Raw genomic sequence first — 14,490 nt, 5'->3', positions numbered from 1 at the left:
CACCCGAAGTTTTTTTGCACCTTTCAAGGATTGATTGCTGGACCTCCTTCACTCAACCCACATGTCCCCTAGGCCCTAACTCTTGCCACTTAACCAACTTGAAGTTTGTGGTGCATTAATTATTTTTTAACAAAAATACTCTTATTTAATTTGACCTTCTCTCTTTTTCCACTCATATAAGAACTAATGATGCATAGATATTAAGAAAGTGTGTTATGAGCAATTTTTGAAAATTGATAAAATTTGAAAATAACTTTAATACAACTAACTAAATTGAATAGAATTTTTAAGATTTGTGAAATAGTTGCTTACTTCATATATTAAGGATCAGAGGAAGTATTTGTTTTTTTTAACTCAGTTTCATTCAATTAATAAGAAGTCATAGAGGCAAGAACATCATCCTGGATGATAGAGGTAATCTCCGATGGAGCCTCTTCAATCCACACCATACAATCCAAACGAAAAAGCTAAACGAGCCAAAGTATCAGCGACCAGGGGTGTTCAAAATATGGGTATGGTTAAAACCAAACCATATCCACTGTAAAACCACTTAAATGGTTTGGTTATTATCCAAAACCAATTTTAAAAATATGGATATGGTTAAAAACCAGTTTTAAATTATGGATATAGTTAAAAACCGGTTTAAACTGAATATTTCTCAAAATCAGTTTAAAACCAGATTTAGTTTAATAAAATTTAAATTGAATCAAATAAATATTTTATTTTCACCTAAATCTTACAAAATTGAAAACAAGATGAGTAAAAAATTGAATTCTGGGAACAATTCCAATTGCCAAGTCTGCAAATCTCAAACGAGTAAACAAATTCCATTCCAGTTTTCAAAAACAATTCAATTCCATTTTTATACCTTGAGTGGTGGAACCTGGTACCATGGCAGGAAAGCGTCAAGAGAAAGCAGAGGTGGAGAAGGAGACTCGGCGGCGGAACCTTCGTCGGAATGTGACGTCACAGAGGCTCAACCGAGCGGGAGTGGGATAGAGCGTTTTGCATAGATTTCGGCCAAAACGACAGAGGTGGAGAGTAAATGACACGGTTGCCATCGTTGCATTTGGTTGGTGGTTCTTCACAAGAGGCAGAGGAGAGGGATAAACAGGAAGTGGCCATCCTATTCAATATAGCCAAACGAGTCTTAATATATGGGTATGGATATCCAGATTTTATATCTGGTTTTAAACTTTGGATAACCAAATTGGTTTTAAAATAAAAAGTGGATCCATTCGTAACCGGTTTTAGAAAATTTGGATTTTTTTAATTTTGGATTCAGACGGTTTTGGATTGGATCAATATAACCGGATATTTTGAACAGGCCTATCAGCGACCACATTGCCATACTCTCTTTACACCCACTAGAATTTGATTTTTGGACCTCCATCACCCAACTCATATGTCGCCTAACTCTTACCACTTAGGCGACCATTTAGAGACATTAAATCAAAGAGACTATAAACTTTCCTATATATATTTTTTTTCTTTCTACTCATTTTCTCGCCTAAACCAAACATAGAAAAGAAAAATGGGTCTCAAACATAAGCAGCAAAGAAAAACATGGTTCTTAAACCCTGCTTAGCTTAGCGGCTACACCAGAAGGGTTTAGAGACTGAACGAAGAACAGAGAACCAAAAATGGCGGAAGAAAAGCAACGAAGCATCCCAGTGCTACCATGGATGCGAGACCCCATCGACGTCACTCTCTGCCAACAACTCCCTCTCGATTCCATCCCTCTCCTCCACCCAAAGTACCCAATCCCTCTCCCTCTCCCTCTCCCCTTTTCAATTTCATTCACATCATCATCTCCATCTCTTCAATTCACATCACAATTTCTTTCTCTTCATCATCACAGGTTAAAATCAGCACTAGAGAGCATGGGAATCTCAAGCCTCTTCCCGGTGCAACTCGCCGTCTGGCAAGAAACCGTCGGCCCGGGCAACTTCGACCGCGACCTCTGCGTTAACTCGCCCACCGGAAGCGGTAAAACCTTGGCCTACGCTCTCCCCATCGTGCAGATGCTGTCCACGCGCGTCGCCAAGTGCCTACGCGCTCTGGTTGTGGTTCCCACGCGCGACCTCGCGTTTCAGGTTAAGCGGGTGTTCGATGGCGTCGCGTCGCCGCTCGGGTTGCGTGTCGGATTGGCCGTTGGACAGTCTTCGGTGGCGGACGAGATTTCGGAGCTTGTTCACGTGCCGGCGCGTGAGGCTGGCTCTTGTTATGATCCGCAGCATGCTTTGTTTGTTAGGTTTGAAAGCAAGGTGGATATTCTGGTAGCTACCCCTGGAAGGCTCATGGATCATATCAATACCACTAAGGGATTCACACTTGAACATCTTCATTATCTTGTAAGTTCAAATTTCACTATTTTGCTAATAATTTGTCAAATTTGACTAGTCTACAATGAATTGTGCATGTTGATATAATGTCAAGTTATTAAAGTCTATTGGTTTGGTTATGAAGTTATTGTGATCTTTATAGAGTGTGTTCGGGTACCAGTTGAATTAACGTGCGTGAGTTAGAAGAGTTTTGTTTATTTTTTGTCTCAGAGTGAGTGTTCGTTAACACTAACACCAACAAGTATCCAAACATATCCTTAAGAAGTTATTAATTTTTTCAATGAGTAGGAATAATTTTGCACTTTAAGATTTTCAATTTACAAATTCTAAGTTGCTTGATGTTGAAGAATCCAAAAGGTTCAAAGAATTTGTGTTGGCTTGCTTTTAGTTTGAGGTTTACTTTTTTAGCAGTATCTATGTTAACTAGACTAGGTGAATAATGTCAGGTGGTTGATGAAACAGATCGACTGCTTCGGGAGGCTTACCAGTCATGGCTGCCTACTGTACTTGAATTGGCCCAATCTAATGATGATAGCTTTTCTCAACCAGCTGATTCCTTTTTCCCTTGTTCTGTTGGTGCATTGAGAACCAGAAGAAGATGGTGAGTTCAAACTTCATTCACCTCTCTCTTTTGTGATGTTCATACCATGAAAAAGATAAAATTGTCTTGCCTCTCGGTACTTAATAGTATGTTAACCAGAAGAAATTTGAAAACTATATTTATCAAGTTTGGACTGTTAGTGATTAGTTTTAGTTATGAGATATGAGCTTAGCTTACTCGACATGCTCTATCTCTCTATTAATAGATGTATCTTGTATTCACTCGGTGAATGAGAACCATTATGTTCAGTTTAATTAAACTTTAGCTGTTTCTCCTTTCTCTCCACTACAAATTCTTTCATTAAGGATTTTCTTGTTAAAAAAAGCTGTATATGGGTTAGCTTCATGGCTAGTTTGTGTGCTATACAGGCTATATGTCATAAGGAACTAAAACATGTGAGTGACTGATAGAAAATAAAAGGTGAGCACCCTATATTATAAGTCAAAATGGGATAGAAACCATAACTCTACCCATGTGAGACTTTGGGCCAGTATATAGAACCGTTTATAGAACCGAACCTGCAAGATGGGCCAAGGACATGGAAAGTACTTGGAAGAAGAGGGTAGTTTAGGAAAAGGAGGGAAGCTGACGTGGAACCGTTAGTAGAGACATGCTAACTTTATAATAATATAAGGCCAGTTTTATTGTCGTGAACTTCTACTTTATATCATTGCATTTATAGTCTTAGTAGGACATTTCAATTCTTGGAATAGTATTGAGGACACTGACCAATAGAACATTTTGTGTCTTCATTTTCTAGATTTAACCTTTTGGCAGTTTTAGTAAGACTGTAGCTTTGAAACATTACTTGATTTTTAGTTGGTCTTGTTTACAATAATTTTTGCCTCTATTTTTCATTCAAGGAGAAATGAATGCTCATGCTTTGCATCCTTTATATTAATATTTATTTGTATTTATATATCTGTAGTGGAGTTGAGAGGGGGTTCAAGGATAAGCCTTACCCCAGGCTGGCAAAGATGGTTCTATCTGCAACAATAACTCAGGATCCAGGAAAGCTTGTTCAACTTAATTTGCATCACCCTTTATTCCTGAGAGCTGGGCAAATGCGTTATCGACTTCCAGAAAATTTGGAATCTTACAAACTGGTAGGACTTTATATGGGGCTTTAGTTGTCTTTTATTTTCTTGAAATTAGGTAGTTAAGCTGCTTTCAATTTCATTCACTTCAATTTGATTTCTATGATCATAAGAGTCTAACTTCATACAGTGATATGTATTTTTAATCTTACCTTAAAAAAATAAGAACAAATAACCATACAAGGAAAGGTGGCCTATTTATAAAGGAATGTAGTACTTGCTGCTGTAGTACTGATTTTTTTTGGCCCAATGTGGATAACATCCTTTTCAAACCCGAACTCAAGAACCGGGAATTGATACTCTCATGTCACATGATCTTGTCATGTTAAAATTTGTATCTATCTCTCTTCATAAATGTTAACAGTGTCCCGTCTATTTAGTGCATATGAAGAGAGACACACACAAAAAATGTGAGAGAATCCTGATCCCTCAAGAACCATACACAGTGTGGCTATATAACTATTTATAGGACTGCAAAAGCTTTAGTTTAGTGGAAGGTAGCTTCCAGGTTCCAAAAAGGTTTTAGGATTTTATGGCTTATTTTATCAAGTTTTTTCTCTTTATGTAAGTGCTTATTAATCAATTTTAACCAAGCTTGAGTCTTTTAAATCAAAGCAAGATTAGGATTTATTGTATTTTGAAAATCAGAGTGAACTCTAATGCTGAACTTTGAAAGGGTACATGCCCTAAAGTTGAGAGACATTTTGGTTGGATTCTTACTGATTGGTTCTCAAAACGTATTTATGTTCTATGAGTTGGACTTCTGATGCACGAGAGATTTGATTTTACCGTGGTCGTTTGTTAGACTCATTAGTTCTATATCTAAGATTTTGGCATCAGGTCTTGTTGGAAGTTGCTTCTTTGAGTTCCAATTGGTGATTGGAACTAGGTTTGAAAATGTATAGATTGAGAGAGCATTGCGATTTATTAATTCATGGCAAGTATTTCTAATTTTGAACAAAATAACCTTAGTTGGAAATAATGGTTATCCACATCTTAAGAATGGTCAGTGGTTTACTAAACTAGCTGGGCTAATCATCAATTCCTACTTTTATATAGGAAGCTCTAGTGAGAGCATGCTCTAAGTTAACCCTAGCCTTCAGGCTTCAACGATAGGGTCAAGATTAGAATTAAGTATCAATATCCATGTATGGTGTATTGTCAAACTTAGCTCCCCTCACTTGAGTCACCTCATGCTCTCACTTGATATGATCCCAATATAGCTGACTATTTTTATTGAATTGAACTTACTCTTCCACTAATTTATTAATTTATGAATAATGATGAGAAAGTTCCCTTGTAATTTTAGATTCTTTTTTGGTAGATCTGTGAAACAAAGGTCAAACCCTTGTATTTGGTTGCCCTGTTGAAATCCCTGGGAGGAGAAAAATGCATAGTTTTTACAAAATCAGTGGAATCAACACATCGACTCTGCAAATTGCTGAATTGTTTTGAAGATCTGCAAATTGATATGAAGGAGTATTCTGGTCTTCAGCATCAACGTGTAAGAAGGTAAGTTTTGATTCATCACACTAAACAAATAATGGATATTTATAATCCATGTATGCCGAATGCTGCCGTTTACCCTGCACATTATACAGAACTTGTTCCAGAAGAATTTAGGTCATGAGATTTTAACTTATTTTATGTTCTAAACACCTTTCTTATAATAAAAAAAACTGAGAACTTTTGAAAAAATTAATGTGATTATTCTCCCAAATTTAGTGAAAACCAAACATGCTAGGTTGGTCTTTGACAAAAAAATTTATATTTTTCTACAGTAAGACATTGACTGCTTTTCGGAAAGGGGAATTTCAAGTCTTAGTATCTTCTGATGCGATGACACGTGGAATGGATGTTGAAGGGGTAAGGAATGTCATTAATTATGACATGCCCAAATACATAAAGACTTATGTTCATCGAGCTGGCAGGACTGCGAGAGCTGGTCAGACTGGGCGTTGCTTCACATTGATGTCAAAAGATGAGGTATGAAGTCATCTTGTGTCACTCACACAGTCATTGTTTGTGCTAGATCTATGTTTTATATCATTTGAGCCAATTAAAGAATCTGCAAATTGAGCTATAAAAACCCTATTTAAAGGCTTGAATTTGATAATTTCTTTCACTTCTATGTTAATTATATTCATTAATCAAACCCAGTTACTAATATTAGATGAGGTGACTGGCTTCTGCTTGGTGTAGAGCTCATGAATTTTCAAAGAAGTGTCTTTACAGATATGTTGATGGATTAGGTGGCTTTGCTTCATTGGTGCTTTCTTTCTTCTGTGTTGTTTGTGTGTTATTTTTTTTTTAAGAAAACAAAAATTAAATAGGATCTCTAATCTTGCTCACTATTTGCAATCATATTGTCTGTCTTAATGAATTTATTCTTTAATTAAAAAAAGTTAAACTTTCTGCTTTGGCTTGATCAATTGTCATTCTGTGATTGAGTTTTTCCATTCACTATTAGATCTATTGGTGCTCTCTCTCTCTACCCTTTATTTCACTATTTTTTGAGAAATGCTAGTAAAACATTTTTATTAACATACTTTTCAACGCACTATGATTGTTTTAAAAGTCAAATCATGAATAAAATTGGTTTCTTATGTTGTACTATTAACATTTGGAACCTAAATAATTCTTGAGCTCTTGTCAACTCTTATTCATTCAAGGTTCGACGATTTAAGAAGTTGATGCAAAAGGCTGAGGCTGGCTCTTGTGAGGAGCATATTCTTCCATCCAGTTTGATTGATGCACTTCATACCACCTACCAATCAGGTAAATATGTTAATTTCATTTTAGGTGTGTCTGCACAACCACCTTTTTGAACCACCACTTTTCATGGATACATCGGTTCAACTGGCCACTGAAATTTCTTGCAGCTTCATGTGGCTTTACTTAATCTTCATGACCAAACATGGGGGAAAATGTTTTGACTTCAATCTGTGTTATTCCCAGTATTCTGTGGATCAATTGCCTGCCTCACATTTGATGCTTTATGTTCTGATAATGGTTTTTTTTCTTTATAAGAAAACAAAAGGAAGTTGTAAAAAAATGCAATCATTTTCCAAAATTAAGCCAATTTGAAAGTGCAAGTAAAGGTTATGGTGTTCAAACAAATTAATTGACTTCCCTACTGTTGATCACGGTGTAGCGTGTACATCTGACTGAGAATTTATAAAATATGATCAAATAGTATTGTGCATGGGCCTTGGACGACCTCATCGCTTCATTTTGTTCCTTTTCTTTATGCTGTTTTGAAGTTACATTAGATGTTTCATAAAATCTTAATTATTTTTTTCTGTCTATGGAACTTTGAGGATCTCTACGCTTCCTCATGCTCTTTTCCTTTATTGTATTTTGGATTTACATTAGATGATATATTAATTCAGTGTCATGTCCTATTATTTTTGCTGGCAGCACTGGAAAAATTTAAGGAGATACTTTCGGAGAGACGAAAGAAACCCAAGGAACACTCTTCTCAGCCGACCAAAGAGAATGGCAAAAAAAATCATTCATAGAAATAGCTGCTTATTAACTGACACCCAAGGGAATAGCATGTAAGCTTCAGAACATGGAAGGAATCCCTGGAAACATTCAACTAACAAGTGAAGTTCTGCGATAATAGACTGAAACACGGTCCTATCTGATACTTCATTGATGGGGCAGATGTATGAGATGAAAGTAGAAGTTTTGTATCAATGACGATGAAAAACGATAATCCAAATATACAGGATTTATTTATTTGCTTATTACTTTAATTTTAGTTTAAGAAGTGCTAAAAGTTGTTAGATCTGTCTTAAAATGTTATCTGTTATATGTGGCCATGGAAAATATACAAGTTCCTGAGGGATTTTGATGCATTGCAGAAAGTCTAGCAATATTTTCAAAGATCACAGTCATATGTTGTTCATTATTAACTGCAGACCTGTCATTGCTGTTAAAATATTTATCTATAATAAAACACAAGACATGCACTGGAAATTTTATGGCCATAATTGAGACCCCATCTCGTGTAATTGCACTTTTGGGCGCGTACACTAGTTATTAGACATTAGTAGTGGCTTTTCTCAGAATTAATTCTTACCCCTATTGCGGAAACTTATCAGGTTTCTAAATGCATACTTATCCAAATGTAGAGAATTGAGTGATTCAGTTTCTATATTGTCAATGTTCCACAGTATAAATATAAAAAATATAGGTTTATTGGATTGATATATTTGTTAGAATTCAAATCAACATTAACTTCAGTATTTGGTTCATCATATGATCAATAAGTTGATTTGCAACACCAACAGAATCATTTGTCATATGTAATATATGAAAATATTCTGAAAGCAACATATTTAAATAATCATTGGGAAATTTGGAGAAATATAACAGAAAAAGCATATTGAATTAACCACTTATGATGATACAGGACTTGAATTTATATTTATGTGCTTCCACTTATGGTATTCAAGAGGCTATTATACATTCCAAAACTCGTTTATTGATGGGAAATTAGGAGCCTGTACAGCAAAATAAAGGTGCAGGAATTCCTAATATCTGCTGCTGCACAGCAGATGATTCTCTTTACACTCTCAACTATATATATCCTTGTTCATATAACCCATGGAACAGGACACATGCAATTACTTAAAGGAGAGAAGAGAAGGAGCAATACAAGAACAAAAAAAACTACAAAGCAGCTTTACTCTACTCATTGAAACATTCACCCAAGTTGTCTCATTGGCTTGCCTCAACCACTTCATTGGTTCAAAATTGAGAGTGACCTATGAACTTCCTGCAAGAAGTACCTTGTATTATTGGCACTTGCAATTGTAGAAGAGGCAGAGGCACCAAGTGAAGCCGAAGATGCTGCTATTGTTGATGAGCTTTTAGCTGGTGAAATGGCAGAATGGTCATTTTCCTCTTCAGTTATTGTTTCCAACATCTTTGATGTCCTATGCCTCATCACAGTAACATACTGTGGTGGTGCAACTTCCATGAAGAACCTTGCAATGCGAGAGGTTGCCATTAATTTCACTGAATTTCAACTGTTTGAGGTGAAATATAGGGAAGTGAGGCAGAGAAGTTTAATTGTGCTAGCTGAAGTTGGCTAGTTAATTTGATTGAAGATGGATGAGTATGATATGAATGAAGCACATAGCAATGGTTCAATTTATAATGGGTGGTAAGTGGTAACACTTGCTTAACTAGGCTTAAATTGAGTCAAGGGTCCTAATCTTGGAGGGTTCAATCATGTTTTATTTGTTAGTGCCGCCTCCAGCTTTTGACATTAAATGTGATGGGACCAGATTGGGCAAGTGTCAGAAACTGGATGGGAAATTTGAAATCCGTGAAGATATGGTTCTTGTTGGCTACATTGGCTTCCAAATTTGCACTTTTCTTTGGGTTTCTTAAGGGCACACTTGTAACTGTGCCACGTTTCTGCTGATTTAGAATGATTTTTTTGAAGAAATTATATCTAAAAGAAGAAGGAAAGATATTGATCGTACAGGTGTGTTGAGATTTTTTTTTGGTCAAAGGTGTATGGAATAAAACTCAAAAGGTTGCCAAACGGCACTTACAACATGCGAGAATGAATCTCTATGAGCTACCACAATGCACATAATCATAAGAAAATAAAGAGCAAGCATGCCTACTCAGCTGAAACAACCAGCATTAAACATGATGTAAAAACCCTTGAGACAAACAAAAGCCTCTCAAACCCCAAATTAACAAAGCGTCATATGACTTCTGAGCGGAGAAAATATTAAACAACTTTAGCCAGCGCTCCCAAACCTACAGCACCCGACTCTGCCGGATTTGTAGTGTGCCAACAAAAAGGAAGCCTGCGGCGTGGCTTCAGTGGCAACAAAAGGGGACATTTCACAACTCTGAGAACAAGGCAATGAGGGAAACTTCTGACGATTCCAAACACGCAGCAACAGCAAAGGCTGAAGGGGGTGACAGATGAAGCAGGTGAGAAAAGCCCAGAAGGGATGCCAGAGATCGTTGTGCCGTGAGCGAAACCAACACGGAAGAGACCAGCGCTGGTTGTGGCCGGAGCTAAGGGTGGGGATCAGAGCTGTTACCACGAACAGTGGAGCACAGACCCAACCCACTTTCCTTACAAAACAGATCCAACCCAAGGTCACCTCTTGCAACCTAAGGTGCCACCAGAAAGGGACAGAGAAGAAGATAGCCTCAGGCACAGGTTGCTGCGAAGCATCACGGCAGGTCAAGCTTCTGGATCGCTGAGGCTAAACCAGAGACCTGGTTCCTCTGAAAAAGACATGAAGACTCAAGATCTGGAGCTTTGGCACCCGGTGGTTGAAGGTGATGGCGGATCTGGAGGTGGCAAAGGCGACGAGTTGGCCGGTGGAGGAGGAGGGTATGGATGGCCAAGGAAGGAGAAACTCAAGCTAAAACAAGAGAAACAAAACCCACTTATTTGGGTAATAAATCCACCTAATGTGGAAGAAACCCACCTGATGTGGGAAGAAAGCTCTCAAAAGCAGAGGGAAAGCCTCCATGGTGGAGGAGAAAACCCCCCCATGGGGGAGGAAACCCCCAAAGGGGGTAGACGGCGCTGCACACAAAGCTGTGCCCTAGCAGAGAAGTTTTTTGGAAAAAAGCTTAACTTCTAAATGTTTGTACCTACAGGTGTTGAGATTAAGGTGGTTGGTTTTTGGTTCAGTGGCTACCATTGTTTGCATTGAGATTGTTTGCATGAGTTAGGGAAGACACCCTTTTGCTTATCAAAAAAAAAAGGGAAGACACCCTTTGATATTTTTTGTTTTAATTTTCTGCAATCTCTTTTTTATTACCACAATCTCTTTTGGTAATTACTTGTTGAGATATTAATCTTTTGGGCATCCTTAACCGCCATCACAAGTAATTTTTGTAAAATATTTTCTTCACACCTTATCCACCCTTACCTTTGAAGAGAGATAAGAATTGATGATAGAGAGATGAATAATATGATTAGTGATAAGATAAAAAATGAATATAAAGATATGTTATTTCTACTTGGTCGACTGTGAGGTGTGTAGATCAATATTCAATCCTTATCTCTCCTACACAAGTTATAATATAATTCAACAGAATTAAGAAATATCTTAATTTTTATCATATCCCATATTCCCATGTCAAATGTTGGTGATTTTAGTATCATCAATGAATTTTAGTAGTAATGTGATTTATTGAAGGCCGATGCAATTATGCGTTAAGCTCGGAAACGAGTTAGGGTAGTGCGGAGCGCACGCTTGTTGAGCCAACGCATAATTGACCGCGATTAGATTGCGAGGTTCCAAGGGGCGGAGCCCCAGGTCATCGGGCGGGGTGAGGGGCAGCGCCCCGTTCGAAATTTTTTGAAAAGGAATTCGGTTTTATTAACCGTTTTTCCAACTCCTCAAACAAACTCCTTATATAGGAGTTATTTGGCCCTCAGTACAAATACAGAAAACAGAAACCAAAAATACGCTCTACATTCTTGATCTGTTCTTCATTTGCCTGAAGCAGATTGATCTTCAGAATTATCCCAACAAGGATTTCGTGAACCCAGACAAGAATAGGGTCGAAATACTTTGTTCGGAAAGTGTTCAACACGATTCTTCGAAGTTATCCAGGATTATCATACCCAAATTCTAACATCAAATTCGTTACTTATTTTTATTTTGTTTTTTCTCTCTAAAGTCTACACCCATTAATGATTCACCAAACATTATTACCCTTGATCGATTTTTAATATTTAGTTAAGTAAAAATGTCATTTAATATAGAGAATGCAGGTAATTCTTTTTCTTCTTTTTTATCATGCTAGTACCAAATAACGTACAAAATATGCAGCTGTCTTTCTTAACATGGAGGGAATCTCTGGAAATATTCAACTAACAATTGAAGTTCTACGATAACAGACTGAAACACAGTTCTATCTGAGACTTTATCGATGATGCAGATGTATAAGATAAAAGCAGAAGTTTTGTATCAATGACCACGACAAACAATAATCCAAAATATACAGGATTTATTTGTTTGTTTATTACTTTTAATTTTTAGTTTAAGAAGTTTAAAGTGGTTATATTAGTCTTGAAATGTTAGCTTTTATATATGTGGCCATGAAAAGTATACAAGTTCATTAGGGGTTTTGATGTACTGCAGAAAGTCTAGCAATATTTTCCTAGATCACAGTCGTGTGTTCATTATTAACTGCCGTTAGAAATATTTATATACAATAAAACAGAAGACGCGCACACTGGAATTAAACTTTGTGACCATAAATGAGACCTCGATTGTGTGATTGTGCATGTGTACTAGTACTTAATCAATTGATGTGCACTAAGGTAAAAAAGTTTTACACCGTCATGGCGTCATTCAATTATTGCATGCCACGTGAGATAAATACTTATATTATTTATTTATTTTAATTTAATTATAATTATAGCTTCTGATGTGGCGTAAAACAATTGAACGTATGTGTAAAAAAAGTTTACACGGTGTGTCTTCCCTTTAACTTATAGATTTATCTGCAGATTGATATATTTATTAGAATTCAAATCAACATTAATTAACTTTAGTATTTGTTCCATTTAAAAAAAAACTTTAGTATTTGTTCCACCAATCAGTGATTTTGAACACCAACAGAACCATTTCCATATGTAATGTAAGAAAATATTTCTGAAAACAACATTATTAACTAATCATTGCAGAAATTTGGAGAAATATAATTGAAAAAGCATATTGATTAACCACTTAATTATTGATGGAAAATTAGGAGCCTGTACAGCAAAATAAAGTGCAGGAATTCCTAATCTGTGTTGCTACACAGCAGATAACTCTCTTTACATCTCAACCATATATCCTTGTTCTTATAACCCATTGAACAGGACACACTGACTTCAAGAAGAGAAGAGAAGGGGCATGCAGTACAAGAACAAAAAAAACTACATAGCAGCTTCACATGACTCATTGAAACATTCACCCAAGTTGTCTCATTGACTTGCCTCAACCACTTCACTGGTTCAAAATTGAGAGGGATCTATGAACTTCCTGTAAGAAGTACCTCGTGTTATTAGCACTTGCAATTGTAGAAGAGGCAGAGGCAGAAGCTGAAGATGATGCTAATGATGATGAGCTTTTAGGGGGTGAAATGGCAGAATGATCATTTTCCTCTTCAGTTATTGTTTCCATCATCTTTGATGTCCTATGCCTCATCACAGTAACATACTGTGGTGGTGCCACTTCCATGAAGAACCTTGCAATGCGAGAGTTTGCCATTAATTCAGTGAAATATTTCAACTGTTTGTGAAGAATTGGTAGCTGAAAAGCAGAGAAGTTTAATTGTGCTAGCTGAAATTGGTTGGTTAATTTGATTGAAGATGGATGAGTATGAATGAAGCACATGGCAATGGTTCAATTTATAATGGGGGGTAACATTTGCATAACTAGGCTTAAATTGAGTCAAGGGTCCTAATCTTGGAGGGTTCAATCATGTTTTATTTGCTAGTGCCGCCTCCAGCTTTTGACATTAAATGTGAAGGGACCAGGTTAGGCAAGTGTAAGAAATTGGACGGGAAATTTGAAATCCGTGAAGATATATATGGTTCTTGTTGGCTACATTGGCTTCCAAATTTGCACTTTTCTTTGGGTTTCTTAAGGGCACCATTGTAACTGTGCCACGTTTCTGCTGATTTAGAATGATTTTTTTGAAGAAATTATATCTAAAAGAAGAAGGAAAGATATTGATCGTACAGGTGTTGAGATTAAGGTGGTTGGATTTTGGTTCTGTGGCTACCATTGTTTGCATTGAGATTGTTCAGGCTAGTTTAGCTGAACGTAGGAAACTGCTGCCAAGTGTAGCAATGTAGCATTAGAGCTAGTGAAACTTTGGACACCTTTGATATTTTTTGTTTTAGTTTGCCATAACCTCTTTTGGTAATTACTTGTTGAGATATTAATGTTTTGCCTTATACTTAATTGCCATTTACGGTAGTTCTTTTATAATGTATTCTTCATACCCCGTATCCATCTCCATCTTAAAAGAGAGATAAAAACTGACGAGAAAGAAATAAGTGATAAGATTAGTGCTGTGATAGAAAAATAAGATAAAATATGAAATAAAAATTGGTAAAAAATAAGATAAAAAAAAGTAAAATGTGAACATATTAAAATTGATTGTTTTTTTCCATAAAATTATTCCTATGTATGCATGTTACTTTATTTTAATGAACATTCTATGCATGAAGGGTTTATGAACATGATATTGGCTAATTGTGTATTTCTTGGATTTATGAACTATGTAATCCGTTTCATTCTTTCCATGTGAGTAAGGGAAAGCTTTATACCATTACCAGCTTAGGTTTTCATAATGTAAATGAAAATCTGAACTGTCAGTGTGTACCTGCATTCATAGAATTTGTGTAGAACTTTGCGGCGGTTAGAAACCGCCGCAAAATAGAGGC

At 36.5% G+C, this 14,490-nt stretch overlaps 1 protein-coding gene across 1 annotated transcript; it reads left to right on the top strand.

The window, feature by feature from the left end:
* Positions 1-1,537: 1,537 nt before the first annotated feature.
* Positions 1,538-7,906, top strand: LOC130716161 (DEAD-box ATP-dependent RNA helicase 1). Its single transcript, XM_057566362.1, has 8 exons — positions 1,538-1,756; positions 1,862-2,354; positions 2,792-2,946; positions 3,875-4,052; positions 5,368-5,555; positions 5,825-6,029; positions 6,716-6,821; positions 7,464-7,906. The coding sequence occupies exons 1-8, from the start codon at positions 1,644-1,646 to the stop codon at positions 7,562-7,564; spliced, it is 1,539 nt and encodes a 512-aa protein (XP_057422345.1). The 5' UTR covers positions 1,538-1,643; the 3' UTR covers positions 7,565-7,906.
* The last annotated feature ends 6,584 nt before the right edge of the window (positions 7,907-14,490 follow it).

This window comes from Lotus japonicus, chromosome 4 (assembly GCF_012489685.1).
Source record: "Lotus japonicus ecotype B-129 chromosome 4, LjGifu_v1.2".
NCBI classification, from domain to species: domain Eukaryota; kingdom Viridiplantae; phylum Streptophyta; class Magnoliopsida; order Fabales; family Fabaceae; genus Lotus; species Lotus japonicus.
This window is presented reverse-complemented; position numbering and strand designations above follow the sequence as displayed.

What these genes read in the sequence shown, in the direction of transcription:
- LOC130716161 (XM_057566362.1), top strand. Translation starts at nt 1,644, where the DNA reads ATGGCGGAAGAAAAGCAACGAAGCATCCCAGTGCTACCATGGATGCGA. An exon ending in ATCCCTCTCCTCCACCCAAA is followed by an intron (nt 1,757 to 1,861) that starts GTACCCAATCCC and finishes TCATCATCACAG; the next exon opens with GTTAAAATCAGCACTAGAGA. An exon ending in TTGAGAACCAGAAGAAGATG is followed by an intron (nt 2,947 to 3,874) that starts GTGAGTTCAAAC and finishes ATATATCTGTAG; the next exon opens with TGGAGTTGAGAGGGGGTTCA.